Below are 21,938 nucleotides of genomic sequence, written 5' to 3'. Positions count from 1 at the left end.
TCGTTGATCAATCCCACTCATTTCTGGGCCAGCTCACAGTTCCCCCAAATTGCTTGTTGGTCCAGGATGCCTTCTTATTCGGCCTGAGTGGCTCTCCGCAATGGTTGAGACACAAAAACAGGGGAAATAGTTTTTCTACATTTATTGAGTACGTCATGGCAGTCTCGGAGATATTGTACTTCTCTCTGGGGCACTTCCAGGCACACTGTACATCTCCGCCAACATCCATAGCGTTCTTCACATAGGTGTGAATCACCCAGGCATTCATCCTTCTCCATCCATGGTAAAGCGGCAAACCGTACGAGAGAACAGTATATGTGACAGAAGCACTAATTCTCTTCCTGCACATCTTCTGAAGCGATGAAAGAACATTATAAGCTTCACTATTTATATCACTCATGTAGACTTACCACATTCGCAGCTTCCTAAGGGTAGGAGCCGATGTCATTGCAGAGGTATCCCTTGTCGTCGTACGCCATCAGACTACACTGCTTCTTTCCAATGATTGACTCGTTCGATATGCTCAAAGAGAGATCTAAGAAAATTTATTGACATGAGCATCATGGAATGCACAATGCAAACAAGCTAAAAGTGAATACAGCAATCAATGAATCAATGGCATGTTTACTACAAAAAGAAAGTACCGGGTGGGTGAATCCCAGCGAATGACTTGTATCACCCACTGAATAAATTGTAGAGTAGACGGTGTCGCTCTATACATTTGGTGACCCGAACGTGATTGTCATCGTGTACAATAAACACATACAATAACACTGTGATATCTACTTTTCCTTTTTGTTTTCCGCCGAAGTGATCGAAAGCACATTACTTAACGGGAAGTTGGGTGAAATGATTTATTTGCTGTATTAATTCCCAACAAGTCAATCATACTAATTTTTTTTTATCGCACTTGGAATCACAGTTTCCGTATTTTGGGTTGCTTACATTTCGACCTTTCGGTAATTCGGTTTTCTGAATTTTCGGCCTTCTCATTGTTCGGTCTTCTGATCTTTCGGACCTAGGGTTTTTGGCCATATGGTTATTCGATGTTTTAATTTTTCGACCTTTTGAGTTTCGACCTTCTGCTAATTCGGCCTTATGAGTTTCGACCGTATGATTGTCACCCGGGGGAAACGGCGTGGTGGAAATGAGACGGGGGTAACCCCTGTCCAGGGGTATTGTGCTACAGCCACCGCCAGCACCTCAAATTCTTTTATTTTCGAAATCAGACAGGGGATTGCACTGAAGTTTTAACATGTGCTGCCTAGTCTTTGAGAAACCTCGAACACGTTGAGGGAAAGGTTTTACGGCCATAAATCTGATATTGTTAATAACCATCCTGTTTCCACACATTTTAACCTTCCTGGACACGCTTTAGGTACAGACCTCAAAATCCTTATCATTGAAACGGAATATAACAGTGACACGAAGCGTAAAAATCGCGAATCCTTTTTAATTCCAGGAAAATTCCAGTCTCTGAAGCCTTACGGTTTGAACACCCACGGCAGCCCACTACAATTATTTAACCAGTAAATGCTTTCACAAATATAATTTTTCGCATAAAATACACGTACACAAACTGCAAAACAACTCTCCATTTTGCTTTCCATATTTCCTCCGGTTCTCACGGTCCACTGGTCACCTTTGTACTCCGCACCTGTGTCCTTATTCCATCGCCATAGCCCCCTTTTCATCCTTAATTCCTCGAACGTCACCTACATGTGTTCTCGCTTCTGATACCCCCAGCTTTTTGTTCCATGTTCCATGATCCATGTACGTACCAGCCTGTAACATGTTCATATTTTTGAAACCTGAAGTGCAGTCTCTTGCACGAAAGTCTTGTTTAGCATGTATAAATAAATAAGTTGCTCCTGCTATGTAATATTACTCTTTAATGAAAAATATATAAAATATAACTAAATAGATAATAAATAATAATATTAATAAATAATAAATATTAATAAACAATAAATATTAATAAATAAATAATATTAATAAATAATGAATAATATGTAATAAATATATATAAATATAAGTCTTGATTATATTTGGTCCACCAGCAAGGAAGCGCATTGCCAACTGAAGAGGATACGGCGTTTGTTGCTCCCAAAATTGTGATTGGTCCAGAAACTGCTGCTGCTGAATCCCTTGGTTTGAATCTTGTTGGTTTGCTTTGAGCATTTGCAGTTCCCCTTGTTGAGCTTGAGTTGTTGTATAATGGCGGGCGTCTCGGATCCTTGTGCCAGCATCTGCCGCGTTGGGCTGATCATAAATGGTGACATATCTCGCGGTGGTGAAAAGGGTGGTGGCTGTGTTTGGGTGTGTATTATGATGGGTTTTGGGGGGCTCGACATCAGCCGTTAGCCTTGGTCTTCGCCGGCGTCGTTTATGCTTTCTGTGCTTTAGTCGCTTTCGCCGTGGTGACTGACGCGCTGAGGTCTTGAGATGCTGATCGTATGAGACGAGGTTGTTCCTGTGGCGGTTGTGAAATCTGCTGGTGGTGAATAATGATTGGTTTTGGAGGCTCCTGGTATCCTGGCTGTGCTGGTGGTTGCATGTGGATTTGTATCGTCGGAGAAACGTCGGGATACTGTGTGTCTGCTAGGCCTTGAACAAACTGCTGCATCTGATTCATGCCAGGCGCTGCATATAAGAACCGGCGACATCCCTCCGATTTTACTAATCACTGAAATACTTTTGTTGGCCGTAGTCATATCGTAGTAGGTCGTCGTACTTTCAGGGTCGCGTTAGTAGCGCGCACCCGATGGATACGTTCCTTGTCTGTAGTACTGTTCCGGTGCAGCACTGGTTTCAAACGATCTATAGGAAGGGATCTTGAATCTGGGCCTGCTCTGATACTTGACGTCAACTACGACGCATGGTCGCTTGGCCCCGAAGGTTGTGGCTGATAACGTGTCTTCTGTGGCTGATAACGGTTGGAAGTCTACGGCTTGCTCCACGCTTTGTGGATACATAGACATCGCTTGGTATCCCATTGGGTATCTTTGTATGCCTCGAGCCATAGGTCGCATGGCTTGCGGAGCAGCGGTCGTAGGCCGAGCACCCGCCGGAGGACCTGGTGCTGGTGTGGATTTTTGTGGAGGTGCCTCTGCTGTTGCCGCAGATGCACGTGACGCAGATGCAGGTGGTGCAGGAGCTGGTGATGCTGCTGGGGATGGCTGTGCGGCTCGAGCTTTTGGTTCTGGCTTACTATCTTCTGCTGGAGGTGGGGTTTATTCAGCTGCAGCTTTCTTCCTCCTTTTCCATTTCTTGCTGCCCTTTTTGCCACTTTTCTTGTTTTTCCCTCCTTTTTTCCTTTATTGCCGCGCTTTTTACTTTGGCCTTTGCTTCCTTTCTTTTCTGATTTGTCCTCCTTCCCTTTCTTCCTTTTGCATTTACTATCTTTCTTCCCCTTGCCTCCCTTCTTGCCCTTTCCCTTGCTTCCTTTCTTCGACTTGCCACCTTTTTTCCTTTTCCTTTGCTGCCTTTCTTTTTGCCTCTCCTTTTTCTTTGCAGCGTCGTCCTCCTGACTCTTCAACCTCTGCTTCCGGCATGGTCAGGCCATAGCCACGATTTCCACTGCAAACAGGCCTACATTGTGTACGTCTCATTATGTACGTCACCCAGTCACAACAGTGAGCAAGCTGACAAATTACTGTCCCGATCACTCTGGACCTATGAAATTGATTTGTGATAGTATAGACTGTACAGCGGTATAGTCGGAGATGAAGATGTACGAGGCGCTCTTGCATTTTTATCGATAGAATAGGAGAGTCTTCGACGTTCTGCCATGCGTAGATATGCATCATTATAGAGTATTGCGTCTGTGCCTTTGTTTGTGCCTTGCCTCTTGTGTACTCAAAGGGCTTCCGGTCCGCAATCGGACGGCACGAGTAACAGGTTTAATGTAATGTTGTCTCCTAGGAAAGGTAGATGTTTACCGCGCTATCTGGAAATAACGACGCAACTGGTGCTTCTGTACTCACGCAAGGAAAGTTGCCGACAGGAACACACAAAAAGCACTTTGCGCGAAGCACACAACGATTCCAGAATAGCGTGCGCAAAAAAAAAAAAAAGAAAAAGAAAAAAAGATGTTATTGTGCGTTTTTACTGTCAGCTCTTGCGGTTTTCCCTGTGCGCAGTGTACATCCTCTATTTCCTTGTGCACTTGATGCCATACTTTAAGCCCCGACTTTATGCCATACTGAAACTATTAACTTTGGTAGGTCATGTTCACGGCCCCATAGTTATTGCGACCGCTGCCGCGCTCCCTGTTAGCCGCCTTACACAATATTTCATGTCACGAGAAACTAGGACATTACTAAAAGGAACATCATCAAGAGCACTGCATGGGACGTGTGCTGTATCTCCCATTCAGCAATGGGAATAGTGGGCAGTTTTGTAACTGCCCTATTGCGGTCACTTGTGGCAAAATCATCTTGTACGGGTAACATGTCACAGGCAAAAACATTCAGTTTTAGGGCCGCCCCTGAGTGCATCGCATCGCCTGAGTGTCACTGAAGTGTCTCTTTCTAACGCTCTCTACGCTCTGAAGTGTCTCTAATTCTCTTGTTACGCTTCCTTATTTGCAAATCTACGCGATTTAGTGCAAGGACATCCGATCGAAATAAGTTATACAAAACGACGCACGGATACAACAGTCGCGTTGATTACAAACGGTTTGTTCGCTGTCCATGGGTCGTGTATATTGGCATTTGCAATGACGCGTGGCCGGGACCTGTCCAGAGCAAGTATATGGCGTTCGCCAAGCACGTTACCGTTTATGGACCGATATGTGGCAGCACACCCCTGTGATTTTCGGGAAGGCTTTGCATTGTAGAGGCAGCGCTCTAGGAGGGAAAAGGGAATACCAATTCTTTCGCATTTCTGTATTTGCCATATCACAAAAGGCTATACAAAGATACAGTCGCATAACTTCGAAAGCGACAGTAAGTCTCCATAGCGCAATACACAGGAGCACCGTAAGGCGGTGCATGCTGCATACCACGCGAGCGCATACACATCAGTTTTTGTTGTTATCCTGTTGTGTATCCTTCGGGCGTTGTCATGCTCATGTATGCGCGTCATGCCATAGCTGCAAAACACGTAATATATGACATTAACCCCGGTCCACGCGGACAATACCTGAGGATACCGTTGAAAGAACCTCTTGCCGATCCACACAGCTTTGGTCCGCAACGGAAACCCCTGGGGCGGGTTCCAGGCAGCGCATGTGCACTGCAGGAGCTCACTGCACGACGATGCTACTGTGCTCGCGCGCTGCCAGGCACCCACCCCTAGAATGGCGTCACGAAACGGTGCACAATGTTGCCTAGTGCGGCGAGCCTCGAGTGCGGACAAAGAACGTGCCATATATTTATTCCATTCTTCTTCTTCCCACGGAGAATGGCCATAGCTGTTCCATTGCTATTGCGGTGACGTCGTCGTCAGCAACGAAGAAAGCAGGGTGTGGGTGTCCTGCCACACAGCAGTGACCTCAGTAGGCGGCTGTTTGCCCTGGGTTTTCCTCGGATGCTTTAAAACAAATGTCAAAATTCAAATGTCAGGCAAACACACGCGAGCTTGACAGTGTTTGATTCCCGAATTGTGCCGTCAATCTCTACAAAATTCCGGTCGTTTGTAAACTCTTACGAGCAAAACTTTAGGTACGTTAGCTATAGTTACAGTAACGTAGTTACGTATAGTTACAGTTACGTTAACTACAGTACATTGCGTAACCGACAGTTGTACCGCTTTCTCAGACATCGTATGACGGACTACTGAGGAAATGTGTACCACACCGGCAACTACTACTGACCCACCTACCTAGCACGTGCACAAGCGGCGGCGCGCACCAATTGATAGAACGCGCTCTACAACAAAAGTCTCGTTTATATTTGATCCACCCTCGTAATATATATCGCCATTCATGCACAGAGTTAGTGGTAAAATTCGATCATGCTGGGAGTGCAAGGCCTCCCTTATTTTTTCTGTTTGCCTCAATTGTTTACGTCACACAAACGACGAAACGAGAATACGTCCTTTCAACGGTTTAACGTACCATTAATCATATTAAACAATTAATCAATGATTTAATGCGCATCTTTTTGCAACATTGTTTTATCACGATATAAGGTGCGGTTACGACATGCAGCCTTTCGGACGTCTTGCTGAAGAAATGTGCTTGAGACACGCCATCAGGCACGTACGATGGAAAATATCGTTTCTTTCTTTTTTTCTTTTTTGTCGAGCCGGTATATGGTACTTTACAGGTTGCATTCAGCACCGCAGATGGACCAGTGAAGCCCCAAAAGATCACAGACGCACTCGCTCACGTTACAAGACTGTGTGGTCCACTGTGGTGGTGCTGGCGGCGGTTGTGGCGGCAGCGTGTTACTCGGCAGCGTGTTACTCGGGTGGTGGGATCCTGCGTCCGTGGCCGACTTCACAGGGATTTTTGCCTACATTTGTTTTAAAGCGTCTGAGGAAAACCCAGGCCAAACAGCCACCTATTGAGGTCACTGCGGTGTGGCCAGACATCCACATCTCCGTTGTGACGCCGCCATTTTCACGTGATCGCTGTGCGCATGCGCATCCCGCGTCTCTGCTCTTCTGGTTGAAAACAGTGGAACCATAGCTGGAACCATGGCTGAAAACAGCCGTAGCCATTACTACGTTAACGCTGCTATACGCCATTTCCCCGTTCCTGGATTGCTTCCGTCAATGAGTGAGGCTACGCTTCTCGGCACCAGAAATGTGAAAGGACCCAGGAACGATAACGAATAGCTTTAGTGCTGGATGACTGCACTGCACTCAAGAAGCGCCAAGAATCTTCTTCTTCCTCTTCTTCGAAAGAGTTGTGCACAGCTTATTGGTCCGGCATGTAATGACACGGACATGGTTTGCTTCAGGGTCATGTTGCATACATCAAACGGACAGTTACATTTTGTAGAGGGAGAAGAAGCAGGAATAGGCCTCGAAGCCTAAGATGGATACTCAAAAAGTTAATGCACGAAGTATGCTGGAACGAAAGACACAACCGCAGCGCTCCTCACGTGCATTTGTTTTCAGCCAGTAGCAGACGACATTCGAGAGGGCGCCACATCTCAGGAAAATGGTCCATAGCAATAAAATAAATATATGGCCATTCTCCGCGGGACGAAGAAGAAGATATGGCACGTTCTTTGTCCGCACTCTGGCTGCGGAGGAAGAAGAAGAAGAAGAGGCTCGCTGCACTAGGCAACATTGTACACCATTTCGCGACGCCATTTCTGGGGCGGTTGCAGGGCAGCGCATGAGCACAGTATCATCGTCGTGCCGCTCATTGCACGCGCTCGGCTGCGCAGGTGCTGTGCACACGCGCTGCCAAGAACCGGCCCCGGGGGTTTCCGTTGCGGACCAAAGCTGTGTGGATCGGCAAGAGGCTCTTTCAACGGTATCCTCAGGTATTGTCCACGTGGACCGGGGTTAATGTCATATATTACGTGTTTTGTAGCTACGGCATAACGCGCGTACATGAGCATGTCAACGCCCAAAGGATACACAACAGGATAACAACAAAAACTGATGGGTATTCTATTGCTCCTGTGGTATGCAGCCTGTACCACGTTATGGTGCTCCTGTGTATTGTGCTATGGAGACTCATTGTCGCTTTCGTAGTTACGCTGCGGTATCTTCATAGCCTTTTGTGACATGAAAAATACAAGAATGCAAAACGGGATGGTATTCCCCTTACCTTCCTATAGCGCTGACCCCGCAACGCAAAGCCTTTCCGAAAATCACAGGGGTGCGCTGCCACATATCGGTTCCTAAACGGTGACGTGCTAGGCGAACGCAATGTACTTACTCTGGACAGGCCACGGCCACGTGTCATTGCAAATGTCAACATACACGACCGTACGTGCGAATGGCCGCACCTATGGTCGGCGAACAAACCGTTTGTAACCAATGCGATTGTTGTACATGTACGTCGTTCTGTATAACTTATTTGGATCAGGTGTCTTTGCACTAAATCGCGAAGATCTGTAAATAAGGCAGCGCAATGCTTACCACTCCTTAAGAGACACTTCACTGCCGATGATATGTAACCTGGACATGTAACCCGGACAGAGGATTTTTCAACAACGACGGCAACAGGGCAGTTACAAAAATGGCATTGCCGACTGCAGGGCATTGCCGAATGGGAGATACAGCACACGTCTTGATGTTGCTCCTTTAGTAATGTCCCAGTTTCTCGTGACATGAAATGTTATGTAAGGCGGCTAACAGGTAGCGCAGCAGTGGTCCCAATAACTATGGGGTCGTGAACGTGACCTACCAAAGTTAATAGTTCAGGTAATAGTTCAGTATGGCATAAAGAGCACGAGGAGAATGTGGGTATACATAGCGCACAGGGAAAACCGCAAAAACTGACATTAAAAACGCAGACTAACGTTTCTTTGTGTTGCGAGCGCACGCTATTCTGGAAAGGTTGTGCGCAAAGTGCTTTTGTGTGTTCCTGTCGCCAACTTTCCTTGCGTGAGTACGGAAGCTACAATTGCATCGTTATTTCCAGGTTGCGCAGCGAACACCTACCTTTCCTAGGAGACATTACATTAAACCTCTTACTCGTGGCGTCTGACTGCGCAACAGGCACCCCCCTCCCCCCCCAAAGGCAGAAACACAACACTTGAACTCTATAGTGACGCATATCTACGCATGGCAGAACGTCGAAGACTCTCCTATTCCTAAAAAAAAAAGAAAACTCCTAAAAAAAGCAAGAGCGCCTCATTCGTCTTCAATTCTAACTACTCTACCGCTGTACAGTCTGAAGTAACGAAATCAACGTCATATGTCCAGAGTGATCGGGTCAGTAATTTGTCACCTTGCTCACTGTTGTGACTGGGTGACGTACACAATGAGACTGACAACTTGACGTGATACCTAATCCTGTTTGCAGTGGAAACCGTGGCTAAGGCCTGACCATGCCGGAAGCAGAGGTTGAAGAGAGTCAGGAGGACGACGATGCAAAGAAAAAGAAAGGCAAAAAGAAAGGCAGCAAAGGAAAAGGAAAAAAAGGTGGCAAGTCGAAGAAAGGAAGCAAGGGAAAAGGCAAGAAGGGAGGCAAGGGGAAGAAAGGTAGTAAAGGCAAAGGGAAGAAAGACAAAAAAGGAAAGAAAGGAAGCAAGGGTAAAGGTAAAAAGGGCAGCAAGAAAGGGAAAAAAGGAGGAAAAGGCAAGAAAGGGAAAAAGGGAAAGAAGAAAGCTGCAGCTGAAGAAACTCCACCTCCAGCAGAAGAGAGTAAACCAGAACCAAAAGCTAGAGCCGCGCAGCCATCTCCAGCAGCATCACCAGCTCCTGCACCTCCTGCAGCTGCGTCGCCTGCTCCTGTGGCAACAGCAGGGGCACCCCCACAAAAATTCACAGCAGCACCAGGTTCTCCGGCAGGTGCTCGGCCTAGGGCTGCTGCTCCGCAAGGCATGCAACCTATGGCTCGACGCATGGGATACCCAATGGGATACCCAGTGATGTCTATGTATCCACAAAGCATGGGGCAAGGCATGGGGCAAGGCATGGGGCAAGGCATGGCGCAAGGCATGGCGCAAGGCATGGGGCAAGGCATGGGGCAAGGCATGGGGCAAGGCATGGGGCAAGGCATGGGGCAAGCCATGGGGCAAGCCTTAGGCTTCCAACCGCAAATGGTGGCGCCTTATGGAACAGGCCCGGACATCACTGATTTCACCAGGGGATATGGAACAGAAGACACGTCATCAGCCACGACCTTCGGGGCCAAGCGACCAGGCGTGGTAGTTGACGTCAAGTATCGGCGCAGGCCCACATTCGAGACCCCTTCCTATACGTCGCTTGAAACAAGTGCTGCGCCGGAACAGCGCTACAGACAAGGAACGTACCCGTCGGGTGCGGGCTACTATAGCGACACTGAAAGTACGACGACCTACTACGATGTGACTTCGGCCGACGAAAGTATTTCAGCCACAGTGATTAGTGAAATCGGAGGAAGGCCGCCAGTTGTGTCAAGTGACTTCTTATATGGAGCGCCTGGCATGAACCAGATACAGCAGTTTGTTCAAAGCCTAGCGAACACAAAGTATCCCGACCTTCCTCCGACGATACAGATCAACATGCAACCACCAGCAGAGCCGGTATACCAGGAGCCTCCGAAACCAATCATTATTCACCACCAGCAGCTTTCACAACCGCCACAGGAAGAACCACGTCAGATACGATCAGAAGCTGAAGACCTCAGCGCGTCAAAGTCATCTCGGCGAAAGCGACTTAAGCGCAGAAAGTACCAACAACGTCGGCGAAGATCAAGGCTCACGGCTGATGCGGAGGCCCCAAAACCCATCATAATACATACCCAAACACAGCCACCACCCTTTTCACCACCGCGAGATATGTCACCATTTATGGTCAGCCCAATGCAGCAAATGCTGGCACAGGGATCTGAGACGCCCGACATGATACAACAACGTTTGGCAGCTCAGCAAGGAGAACTGCAGATGCTCAGGGCGAACCAACAAGCGCTGGAGGGAGAGCTCCAGCGGCAGCAGTTTCTGGACCAATCACAATTTCGGCAGCAACAGACGCCTCCGTATCCTCAGCAGCCAATGGCAAGCCAGATGCCGTATGAAGATCCATTGTCGCCGTCTGATGAACGGTACAAGCTGCAAGTACAAATCCATATGACTGACAAGGACGAGCAACAACCACAGGCAACGCAGCAGCCTCAGCAACAACTCCCTCGGCCGCAGCAGTACACCTTTCAACCTCCACAACAAAGTCCGCCACGACAATTCCCGCAGGAGCAACCGCAGCAGGTTCAACAGAGTCCCTCACAGCCCCGCCTTGTAGAACGAGAGATATTTGTTGTAGAACCGCCGCGCGATGAAGACTCACGTATCCAGATCCGCCGTCGAAAACGTTCACCGAGGGCAGTATCTGGCACTTCAATAGAATCACGAGATTATGGCCAGCGGCAAAAGGACGTTTTGCGCCAGTTGGAGTCAAACCAACTGCAGCAACTTCTACAGCAGCCCCTGTCGCAACAGTCCAGTTTGCAGCAGCAGCTCGACCAGCAACGGCTTCTGCTTCAGTTGCAACAGCAGCAGCTTCAACAGCAACAATTACTCCTTCAGAAGGCGCAGCTTCAACCAGAAATGCAGATAGGTGATCTGATGGGTTTGCAACAGCCCCAAGATCTCATGTTACAACAAAATCAGGCGCTAACGCCTGAGCAGCGGATGGTCCTCCAGCAGTTACAGTTACCACCATCTGAACTACAGTTGTTACAACAGAACATCGAGCTTTCACCATCGCACCGATACCTCCTTGAGAAACACTTGGATAAGCTAATGCAGGTGCTTCCCCAAGCGCAGCGGCAACTACTACAACTTCTTTTACCGGATTACCAGCGTGGGACTCAGCTGCCTTCGTACGTACCGCATGAGCCGCCTCTGGTTCCACCACAAAGCCCCATGGTCTTCCAAAATGCAATGCCAGAACCACAGAACCCTCTGGTCATAACGCATGAAACATCATCGTTACTGGACTTGGGAAATCCCATCGTTGTTCGCCAAAAGACCCAAGCTACCGTAGATGCTTCCCAACCTATTATCATTAGTCATAAAGCCCAGGCGGCAGATCAGGGATTGGCATCCACCGCCCGTGTTCAACGACGGCGTGGTAGTCGAGAAAAAGCACGCCGAAAGAGTCGTGGCCGCGGGCGATCAAGCCCGGTCGATTACTCCCAAAGTGAAAGCCCCTCTAGCAGCAACCCATGCCTAAGCCCGCGAAGCAGTTCAAGTAGCGGGAACAGGCGGCGTTCTTCAAAGCCAGGGCCGGCATCTCCGCCACCTCCGGTGGTCATTCATCACCAGCCCTCAGGAGTTCCTCCCGAACAATCTCCACCGCCTCCCGTGGTCATCCACCACCAGGCTCCGAATGACGCCTTTATGCAGCCACCTGTAATAATACACACTCAAACTCAGCTGCAGTCTCCTGAGTCACCTTTACCGTATCAGTCTTCGAAGCCTATTTACCGCCAGATGCAGTCACCTGAACCAGATTACAGAATGATGCAGCAACCGAGAAGGTTCCAGTCTATGCCGTCACCACCATTCATGTGTTCTCCCGCTCCCCCTTACATGCCGATGGATTCGCCATCAATGATGATGGGTGCGCAGCCAAATTCATTCATGGTGCCTCGGATGATGCCAAATGTGATGCAAAACATGATGATGCCAATGATGCCTCCGGCCTACTCTCAAGTCGCGTCTCCCATGATGCCGCCCATAATGACCTCATCATTGATGCAACCACCACTGCCGAGACAACAGCCTCAAGTCTCAACTTCTGAGAATGTGTTATATCAAACAGAAAGGGGGCGCCGCTACGACAGAAGTGATAATGAACGACGCGAAAGATACAAGTCGAGGGACAGGCGTTCCAGAAGATACGACGACATGTCAAGTTCTTCATCGTCTACGGCGGAATCTGCGATAGATTCACCGGTATATCAACAGTCGCCACAGGACCCACTGCTCTCTCCAGTCCAGGGCGGAGGCGCAGGAAACGTGGGATATGGTAACGTCCAAGGTCAATTCCTCGCGCAGACAGGAGACAGCCAGCAGGACTTGAGCTCCATTGAGAGGGCCATAAGGAAGCTTTACATGCATCGATACCCCAGGTGCGCCGCGTTTCATTTGAGCGTTCGTTGCACACCAGGAGGTCATCTAAAATGCTTCGTGTCTTTTCAGTGACATGGCGAGACCATCATTATTTCCGGAGAGGTCATTGATATTGATATTGGGAACCATATTCATCTTCGCGGCAATGGTAGTTGTGCTGGCCATCATAGGGTCCTCGTTTCCATGTGAGTTTGTGCACGCTGTGCATCAGTGAGGATGTATCTGACGCATGGGATTTTCCTTCCAGCCCTTTTGAAACCAGAGTCCCATTTGCTCACTCCTGTTCTACCAACAGTCGGTCCTGGCCGAAATATGACGAAGAAATAAGCAAGAGAGAAAAGAGTTCTTATTTTTTTTAACGTGTGCGTGTACTGCCACCACAGGAAGGCAGCTTATACTGTCGTGACGCTATCCATTCCATAAAATTCAATGCCAGTTCGATCTACGGTGAACGGTAAATGTGTTCGTCCTTTACTGCCGGTGTTGATTTTCAAAAGCTAATGCACGTCGTTATACAGAGGTCGTGTGAATTACGATAGTACTTCAGGAAGCCTATACTTGTTGAGACCTCTATAGCTAAAAACTTATTTACAAAAAAATACCAACGAACTTGGCCCATGAAGCCCCATGTCGGAGGGGGGAGGGGTACATCATACCATGCCAAAAGTCATGTCAAAAGTGTGTATGTGGCAATAGTTCGACAATTCTTTCCTTTCGCTCTTCGGTTAGTGTTGATTGCATTGCGAAGGCTATAACTGCTCTTCAAGCAAGACATCCTTTACCCGATGAAAGACTTACACAGATTCATGAACATCACTTTGAAAATAAAGCTTTCGAACTGTAGAATCAGTATTTATGGGATGGTTTGCTATAGGTTGCCATTGTCGAAACATGTTGATACCACCGGCCGTAAAGGTTAGCCAGCTGTAGGGCTCGTACCTACACCATCTGCATTATATTGGAAGAGCCCTGGACCGGTAATCCTACCGGTTCGAGTCCTACAGCTGGCTAACCTTTTCAATGACTTTGGCAATTATACATTGGCGAGAGAGCAAGCACCAGATACAAGAACAAACAAGATGCTTACATGACTGCATACATGGCTGTTGATAACTCAAGGGCAAGACAAAACAAAGAAATAGAAAGACAAAAATAAAGACGAAATATACTGCACAGTACAAGTACACAGTGAAAGTGTAATTATCAGAGATATCTTTGCTTCCCAGTGGTCCACATGACCAGTGCAGTCATGCGCCACAACACGTTATACAACCACTGAAAAAAAGAAAGGATTATGAGTTGCTTGCATACATCATCTGGCTACGTCATTATTACATCTGGATATTAGTTTCAGGAGTCAGGTTACTTCTAGTATCAATGCACATTTCCTCACATTTCAGAGATACTGTAGCTTTACACGTAACACAATTTTATTGCCATAGAGTACTGCCATATTACCATCAAGTGGACAACAGAAAGGGTTCAGTGAACGTGTACAAGCAGTCTCATACCTAGAATTTTTGGTTTTCGGCATCTCATCCGCCATCAACGAACGAACAAATACGAGTTTTCTGTGCACATGGAAAACAGTACTTCTGGTTCTCTAGTCGTTCGAACTATATGAGGCGTCAGGGAGAGATTAAAGGGGCTGGAACGCTTTCATAGATGTGGTTTGTTACATCATGGGTGTATGTTTTCCACACCATAATACTGGCGTAGCACAGCTCGGTTGATAATACGTGACGTTCGCCATGCTCTTCGCCAGTTAGCCGCAGGCCGGCGCACAGGTGGTATCAACAACGTCATTGGCAAACCCTCCCACAAATAGTAGTAATAAACACTGCAACCAAGAATGCTACGCAGGTCGAGCAGACGCTCCCTGCCGCCATCGCTTGTCTGCATTCCTGTGTTGTCCGTAGAGAGGGAGGAAAGTGTAAGAACAACACTGGGTACCGCTTACGTCAGCGGCACAGACCGCCTAAACCAATTCCGTCATAAAAATGGTGTCTCACATGTGTTTCGGGATGGTTAATTTAAGATTACTAAAAATATGGAATCATTTTGCATGGTTTAGACACATGGGCGTTCAAAAACGTTGTAACACTAGTATTTGTCTCGTGCAATTCTCAAGACCACAGGAGTGTCTTTTGCATAATGGCCGAGTACGTGTAGCCTGTGAAATTGCTTTGTTCTTGAGATATCTAAGCTATTTCGGAACCCATAAGAGGAGAGAAAGCCACATTTGCGACCATCCAGGGTCTGCACTGCAGGATCTTCAGGCTTCGCAATGCAATCCACAGTTACCGAAGAGCGAAGGGGAAAAATCGTCGGACAACTATTGCCGAATACACACTTTTGACATCACACTTGACATGGGCCTTCATAGAAATTGCTTGCTAGCTCAGCTATGGAGGTCTCAACAAGTGTAGGTTTCCTGAAGTACCATTGTAATGGTACCTCTGGCGGTGGGATATGCAGCATCCTAGTAATGAACGAACACATTTACCATTGATCGTAGATCGAACTGTTGCCATTTCTGACATTTAATTTTATGGACAGCGTCACAACTGCATAAGCAGCCTTGATCGTTTCCTGTGGGGGCAGTACACGTACACGTTTAAACAAAACAGCTTTTCCATCTTTTTTCTTATTTCTTCGTCATATTTCGGCCAGGACCGGCTGTTGGTAGAACAGGAGTAAGCGAATGGGACTCTGGTTTCAAAAGGGCTGGAAGGAAAATACTATGCGTCAGATACATCATCACTGATGCACAGCGTGCAGAAACTCACATGGAAACGAGGACCCTATGATGGCCAGCACAACCAGCATTGCTGCGAAGATGAATATCGTTCCCAATATCAATATCAACGACCTCTCCGGAAATAATGATGGTCTCGCCATGTCACTGAAAAGACACGAAGCACTTTAGATGACCTCCTGGTATGCAACGACAGCTCGAATTCTGAAACGCGACGCACCTGGGGTATCGATGCATGTAAAGCTTCCTTATGGCCCTCTCAATTGAGCTCAAGTCCTGCTGGCTCCCTCCTGTCTGCGCGAGGAATTGACTTTGGACGTTACCATATCCGACGTTTCCTGCGCCTCCGCCCTGGATTGGAGAGAGCAGTGGGTCCTGTGGCGACTGCTGATATGCCGGTGAACCTATCGGAGATTCCGCAGTAGACGATGAAGAACTTGACATGTCGTCGTATCTTCTGGACCGCCTGTCCCTCGACCTGTACCTTCGGCCTCGTTCATTATCACCTCTATCGTAGCGGCGCCCCCTTTCTGTTTGATAGAACACCTTCTCAGAAGTTGAGACTTGAGGCTGTTGTCTCGGCATTGGGGGTTGCATCATTGATGAGGACATTATGGGCGGCATCATGGGAGACGCGACCTGAGAGTAGGCTGGAGGCATCATTGGCATCATGTTTTGCATCACATTTGGCATCATCCGTGGCATCATGAATGAATTTGGCTGCGAACTCATCATCATTGATGGCGAATCCATCGGCATGTAGGGGGGAGCGGGAGAACACATGAATGGTGGAGACGGCATAGACTGGTACGGTAACGGTGATCCAGGAGACTGCAGCTGAGTGTGTATTATTAGAGGTGGTTGCATGGAGGAGTCATTCGTAGCCTGTTGGTGGATGACCACGGGAGGCGGCGGAGATGCCGGCCTTGACTTTGAAGAACGCCGCCTGTTCCCGCTACTTGAACTGCTTCGGGGGCTTAGGCGCGGGTTGCTGCTAGGGGGGCTTTCGCTTTGGGAGTAACCAAGCGGGCTTGATCGCCCGCGACCACGACTCTTTCTTCGGCGTGCTTTTTCTCGACTACTACGCCGTGGTTGAACACAGGCGGTGGACTCCAATCCCTGGTCTGCCGCCTTGGCTTTATGACAAATGATAATAGGTTGGGAAGGATCTACGGTAGCTTGGGTCTTTTGGCGAACAACGATGGGATTTCTCAAGTCCAGTAACGATGATGTTTCATGCGTTATGACGAGAGGATTCTGCGGTTCTGGCATTGCATTTTGAAAGACCATGGGGCTTTGTGGTGGAACCAGAGGCGGCTCATGCGGTACATATGAAGGCAGCTGACTCCCACGCTGGTAATCCGGTAAAAGAAGTTGCAGTAGTCGCCGCTGCGCTGGAGGAAGCACCTGCATCAATTTATCCATGTGTTTCTCAAGGAGGTATCGGTGCGATGGTGAAAGCACGATGTTCTGTTGCAACAACTGAAGTTCAGATGGTGGTAACTGCAACTGCTGGAGAACCATCCGCTGCTGAGGCGTTAGCGCCCGATTTTGTTGTAACATGAGATCTTGTGGCTGTTGCAATCCCATCAGGTCACCAATCTGCATTTGTGGCTGTTGAAGCTGCGCCTTCTGAAGGAGTAATTGTTGCTGTTGAAGCTGCTGCTGTTGCAACTGAAGTTGAAGCCGTTGCTGGTCGAGCTGCTGCTGCACACTCGACTGTTGCAACAAGGGCTGTTGTAGAAGTTGCTGCAGTTGGTTTGATTCCAACTGGCGCAAAACGTCTTTTTGCCGCCGGCCATAATCTCGTGATTCTATTGAAGTGCCTGATACTGCCCTCGGTGAACGTTTTCGACGTCGGATCTGGATACGTGAGTCTTCATCTCGCGGCGGTTCCACAACAAATATCTCTCGTTCTACAAGGCGGGGCTGCGAGGGACTCTGTTGAACCTGCTGCGGTTGCTCCTGCGGGAATTGTCGTGGCGGATTTTGCTGTGGAGGTTGAAATGTGTATTGCTGCGGCCGAGGGAGTTGTTGCTGAGGCTGCTGCGTTGTCTGTGGTCGTTGCTCATCCTTGTCAGCCATATTGATTTGTACTTGCAGCTTATACCGTTCGTCAGACGGTGACAATGGATCTTCATACGGCATCTGGCCTGCCATTGGCTGCTGAGGATATGACGTCTGTTGCTGCCGAAATTGTGATTGGTCCAGAAACTGCTGCCGCTGGAGCTCTCTCTCCAGCGCTTGTTGGTTCGCTTTGAGCATCTGCAGTTCTTCTTGCTGAGCCGCCAAACGTTGTATCATGGCGGGCGTCTCCGGTCCTTGTGCCAGCATCTGCTCCATTGGGCTGATCATAAATGGTGAACGCGTGGTGAAAGGTGGCGGTGGTGAAAAGGATGGTGGCTGTGTTTGGGTATGTATTATGATGGGAGTTCTGGGCTCCGCATCAGCCGTTAGCCTTGACCTTCGCCGGCGTCGTTTATGCTTTCTGCGCTTAAGTCGCTTTCGTCGAGATGACTTTGACGCGCTGAGGTCTTGAGATGCTGATCGTGTGAGGCGAGGTTGTTCCTGTGGCGCTTGTGGAAGTTGCTGATGGTGAATAATGATTGGTTTCGGAGGCTCCTGGTATACCGGCTCCGCTGGTGGTTGCATGTGGATCTGTATCGTCGGAGGAAGGTCGGGATACTGTGTGTTCGCTAGGCCTTGAACAAACTGCTGCATCTGATTCATGCCAGGCGCTCCATATAAGGCGTCACTTGAAACAACCGGCGGCCTTCCTCCGATTTCACTAATCACTGTGGCTGAAATACTTTCGTTGGCCGTAGTCACATCGTAGTAGGTCGTTGTACTTTCAGTGTCGCTGTAGTAGCCCGCACCCGACGGATACGTTCCTTGTCTGTAGTACTGTTCCGGCGCGGCACTGGTTTCAAGCGACGTATAGGAAGGGGTCTCGAATCTGGGCCTGCGCCGATACTTGACGTCAACTACCACGCCTGGTCGCTTGGCCCCGAAAGTTGTAGCTGATGAGGTGTCTTCTGTTCCATATCCCCTTGTGTAGTCAGTGATGTCCGAGCTTGTTCCATATGGCGCCCGCATTTGCGGTTGGAAGGCTACAGCTTGCCCCATGCTTTGTGGATACATAGACATCGCTGGGTATCCCATTGGGTATCCCGGGCCTCGAGCCATAGGTTGCATAGCTTGCGGAGCAGCAGTCGTAGGCCTAGCACCTGCCGGAGCACCTGGTGCTGCTGAGGGTTTTTGTGGAGGTGCCGCTGCTGTTGCCGCAGGAGCAGGTGACGCGGCTGCAGGAGGTGCAGGAGCTGGTGAAGCTGCTGGAGATGGCTGCACGGCTCCAGCTTTTGGTTCTGGTTTACTCTCTTCTGCTGAAGGTGGAGTTTCCTCGGCTTCAGCTTTCTTCTTTCCTTTCTTTCCCTTTTTCCCTTTCTTGCTGCCCTTTTTGCCGCTTTTCTTGCCTTTTCCTCCTTTTTTCCCTTTCTTGGAGCCCTTTTTACCTTTGCCCTTGCTTCCTTTCTTTCCTTTTTTGTCTTTCTTCCCTTTCTTTCCCTTGCCTTTACTACCTTTCTTTCCCTTCTTTCCTTTTCCCTTGCTCCCCTTCTTTCCCTTACTTCCTTTCTTCGACTTGCCACCTTTTTTTCCTTTTCCTTTGCTGCCTTTCTTTTTGCCTTTCTTCTTTTTCTTTGCATCGTCGTCCTCCTGACACTCTTCAACCTCCGCTTCCGGCATGGTCAGGCCTTAGCCACGGTTCCCACTGCAAACAGAAGTAGGTATCACGTCAAGTTGTCAGGCTCAGGTCAGGTTGTATTTTTTTTCTTTTTCTGATAGAATAGGAGTCTTCCACGTTCTGCCATGCGTAGGTGTGCGTCATTATAGAGTTCCAAGTATGGCGTTTGTGCGTTTGTGCCTCTTGCGTACATCTCGCACTCAAAGGGCTTTCGGCCCGCAATCAGACACCACGAGTAAGAGGTTAAAAACATCCCGCAGTAAACACCTATGTTTCCTAGGAGACATGAGAGCGTGCGCACGCAACACTAAGAAACGTTACAGTGCGTTTTTAGTCTCAGTTTTTACGGTTTTCCTTGTGCGCAGTGTACACCCACTATTTCCTTGCGCTCTTTATGCCATACTTTAAGCCCCGGCTTTATGCCATACTGGAACTATTAACTTTGGTAGGTCATGTTCACGTCCCCATAGTTATTGTGACCGCTGCCGCGCTCCCTGTTAGCCGCCTTACACAATATTTCATGTCACGGGAACTAGGACATCACTAAAAGGAGCATCATCACGAGCATAGCATGGGACACGTGCTGTATCTCCCATTCGGCAATGGGAATGCCCTGCAGTCGACATTTTTGTAACTGCCTTGTCGCCTTCGCTAAGTCACCTGGTCGGGGTCACATGTCACGGGCAATGAGACTCAGTTTTAGCGCTTCCCCTGAATGCATCCCATCGGCAGTTATGTGGCTTTGAAGTGTGTCTTTAGGAGTGGTCAGCATTGCGCAGCCTTATTTGCAGACCTGCGCGATTTAGTGCAAGGACACCTGATCCAAATAAGTTATACAAAATGAGGCACAGATACAACAATCGTGTTTTTTACAAACGGTTTTGTTAGCCGACCACGGGTGCGGCCATTCTCTCGGTCGTGTATGTTGACATTTGCAATGACGCGTGGCCGGAGCCCCTCCAGAGTAAGTGCATTGCGTTCGCCTACCACGTAACCGTTTATGGACAGACATGGCAGCGCACCCCTGTGATTTCGAAAAGTATTTTCCGTTGTAAAGGCAGCGCTGTAGGAGGGAAAGGGGAACACCATCCCCTTTTGCATTCTTGTATTTTTCATATCACAAAAGGCTATGAAGATACCGCAGCGTAACTACGAAAGCGACCGTAAGTCTCCATAGCACCATACACAGGAGCTCCGTAACGCGGTACATGCTGCATACCACGGGAGCAATAGAGTACTCATCAGTTTTTGTTATCCCGCTCTGTATCCTTTGGGCGTTGACATGCTCATGTACGCGCGTTATGCCATAGCTTCAAAACACGTAGGATATGTCATTAAAACCGGTCAACGTGGACAATACCTGAGGATACCGTTGAAAGAGCCTCTTGCCGATCTACACAGCTTTGGTCCGCAACGGAAACCCCTGGGGCCTGATCTTGGCAGCCCGTGTCCACAGCAGTAGCGCAGCCGAGCGCGTGCAATGAGCGGCACGACGATGCTACTGCGCTCACGCGCTGTCACGAGATGGTGCACAATGTTGCCTAGTGCAGCAAGCCCCGAGCACCTCGAGTGCTGGCAAAGAACGTGCCATATATTTGTTTTGTTGCTATTGCGGTGACGTCGTCGTCAACAACGAAGAAAAGAGGTGCGGATGTCTGGCCACACCGCAGTGACGTCAGTAGGCCGCTGCTTGCCCTGGGTGTTCCTCAGGCGCTTTAAAAGAAATGTGGGCAAAATTCCCTGTGAAGTCGGCCAAGGACGCATGATCCCCCCCCCACACACACACACAGCACCCGAGGAACATGTCGCAAGGCAGGCTTGCAGAGCGCTAGGACATAGTACGCTTCCACCGCAACCACCGCCAGCACCACCACAGTGGACCACACAGTTTTGCAACGTGAGCGAGTACGTCTCTGATCTTTTGATGCCTCTCTGGTCCATCTGTGGTGCTGAATGCAACCTGTAAAGTATGATGTTACCGGCTCGACAAAAAAAGAAGAAATAAGGAAGAAGAACAAGAAAAAAAAACGATATTGTCCATCGCATAGGCGCCGACTGCGAGGGGGCTTGGGGGCCTGAGCCGCACCGGAAATTTCCCAGAGGGGGGTGGGGGGCACGCCCCCTCCGGAAAGTCTACCCATCTCACAGTCAAGATGGAAATTTCGAGGAATATGCTAAGAATCGCGTGTTTCATGCAAGTCATCATGAAAATCCTGTAAAAGTTTGCCTCACAACGTCGCAACACAGAATTGCCGACATCCTGCACGAGCTGTGTTCATGAAAGGGGGGAGGGGACGTTGTGTCCCGGCCCCTTCCGGCAGATTCAAAACTCTCCTCCTATGGTTCATCGTACGTGTCTGAAGGCTGTTCTCTCAACCGCCTTGGTCTACGCTTCTTCAGCTAGACGTCCGAAAGGTTGCATGTCGGAAACGCACCTTCTATCGTGATAAAGCAAACGTTGCAAAAGGATGCGCATTAAATCCTTGACTAATTGTTTAATACTACGTTAAACCATTGAAGAGACGTCTTCTCGTTTCGCGGCTTATGTGATGTAAACAACTGAGGCAAAGAGAAGAAATAAGGGAGGCCTTGGCACTCCGAGCTTGATCGAATTTTACCATTAACTCTGTGCATGAATCGCGATATATGTATATTACGAGGGTGGATCAAATATAAACGAGACTTTTGTTCTAGAGCGCGTTCTATCAATTGGCGCGCGCTGCCGCTACGTACGTAGTACGTAGCGGGA

The 21,938-nt window shown here is 48.7% G+C and overlaps 2 protein-coding genes and 1 long non-coding RNA gene across 7 annotated transcripts; 1 reads left to right on the top strand and 2 right to left on the bottom strand.

Annotated features, from left to right (window-relative positions):
- Positions 1 to 207: 207 nt before the first annotated feature.
- Positions 208 to 5,302, bottom strand: LOC135370238 (uncharacterized). Of its 2 annotated transcripts, XR_010415267.1 has the most exons (4): positions 5,146 to 5,302; positions 4,779 to 4,850; positions 411 to 535; positions 208 to 352 (listed from the first exon to the last, which is right to left on the bottom strand). It is a non-coding gene; the product is annotated as an uncharacterized LOC135370238 (long non-coding RNA). The 2 variants fall into 2 exon arrangements; XR_010415266.1 differs by lacking the exons at positions 208 to 352; positions 411 to 535; positions 4,779 to 4,850 and adding an exon at positions 1,876 to 3,579.
- Positions 5,303 to 7,258: 1,956 nt separating this feature from the next.
- Positions 7,259 to 13,130, top strand: LOC135370794 (histone-lysine N-methyltransferase 2D-like). Of its 4 annotated transcripts, none has more exons than XM_064604645.1 (5): positions 7,259 to 7,435; positions 7,496 to 7,566; positions 8,939 to 12,688; positions 12,759 to 12,874; positions 12,937 to 13,130. In XM_064604645.1, the coding sequence occupies exons 3-5, from the start codon at positions 8,964 to 8,966 to the stop codon at positions 13,014 to 13,016; spliced, it is 3,921 nt and encodes a 1,306-aa protein (XP_064460715.1). In that variant the 5' UTR covers positions 7,259 to 7,435; positions 7,496 to 7,566; positions 8,939 to 8,963; the 3' UTR covers positions 13,017 to 13,130. The 4 variants fall into 4 exon arrangements, with proteins under 4 accessions (XP_064460715.1, XP_064460714.1, XP_064460712.1 ...); XM_064604644.1 differs by lacking the exon at positions 7,496 to 7,566 and adding an exon at positions 8,555 to 8,847 and having other exon boundaries at positions 7,259 to 7,445; XM_064604642.1 differs by having other exon boundaries at positions 7,259 to 7,445.
- A 2,071-nt stretch (positions 13,131 to 15,201) lies between these two features.
- On the bottom strand, positions 15,202 to 20,728 carry LOC135370793 (bromodomain-containing protein 4-like). The gene is made up of 4 exons (XM_064604641.1): positions 20,550 to 20,728; positions 15,668 to 19,216; positions 15,479 to 15,594; positions 15,202 to 15,416 (listed from the first exon to the last, which is right to left on the bottom strand). The coding sequence occupies exons 2-4, from the start codon at positions 19,189 to 19,191 to the stop codon at positions 15,337 to 15,339; spliced, it is 3,720 nt and encodes a 1,239-aa protein (XP_064460711.1). The 5' UTR covers positions 19,192 to 19,216; positions 20,550 to 20,728; the 3' UTR covers positions 15,202 to 15,336.
- Positions 20,729 to 21,938: the final 1,210 nt, after the last annotated feature.

This window comes from Ornithodoros turicata, chromosome 10 (genome assembly GCF_037126465.1).
Source record: "Ornithodoros turicata isolate Travis chromosome 10, ASM3712646v1, whole genome shotgun sequence".
Lineage (NCBI taxonomy): Eukaryota > Metazoa > Arthropoda > Arachnida > Ixodida > Argasidae > Ornithodoros > Ornithodoros turicata.
The sequence above is the reverse complement of the archived record's forward strand: the minus strand, read 5'-3'. Positions and strand labels throughout refer to the sequence as shown.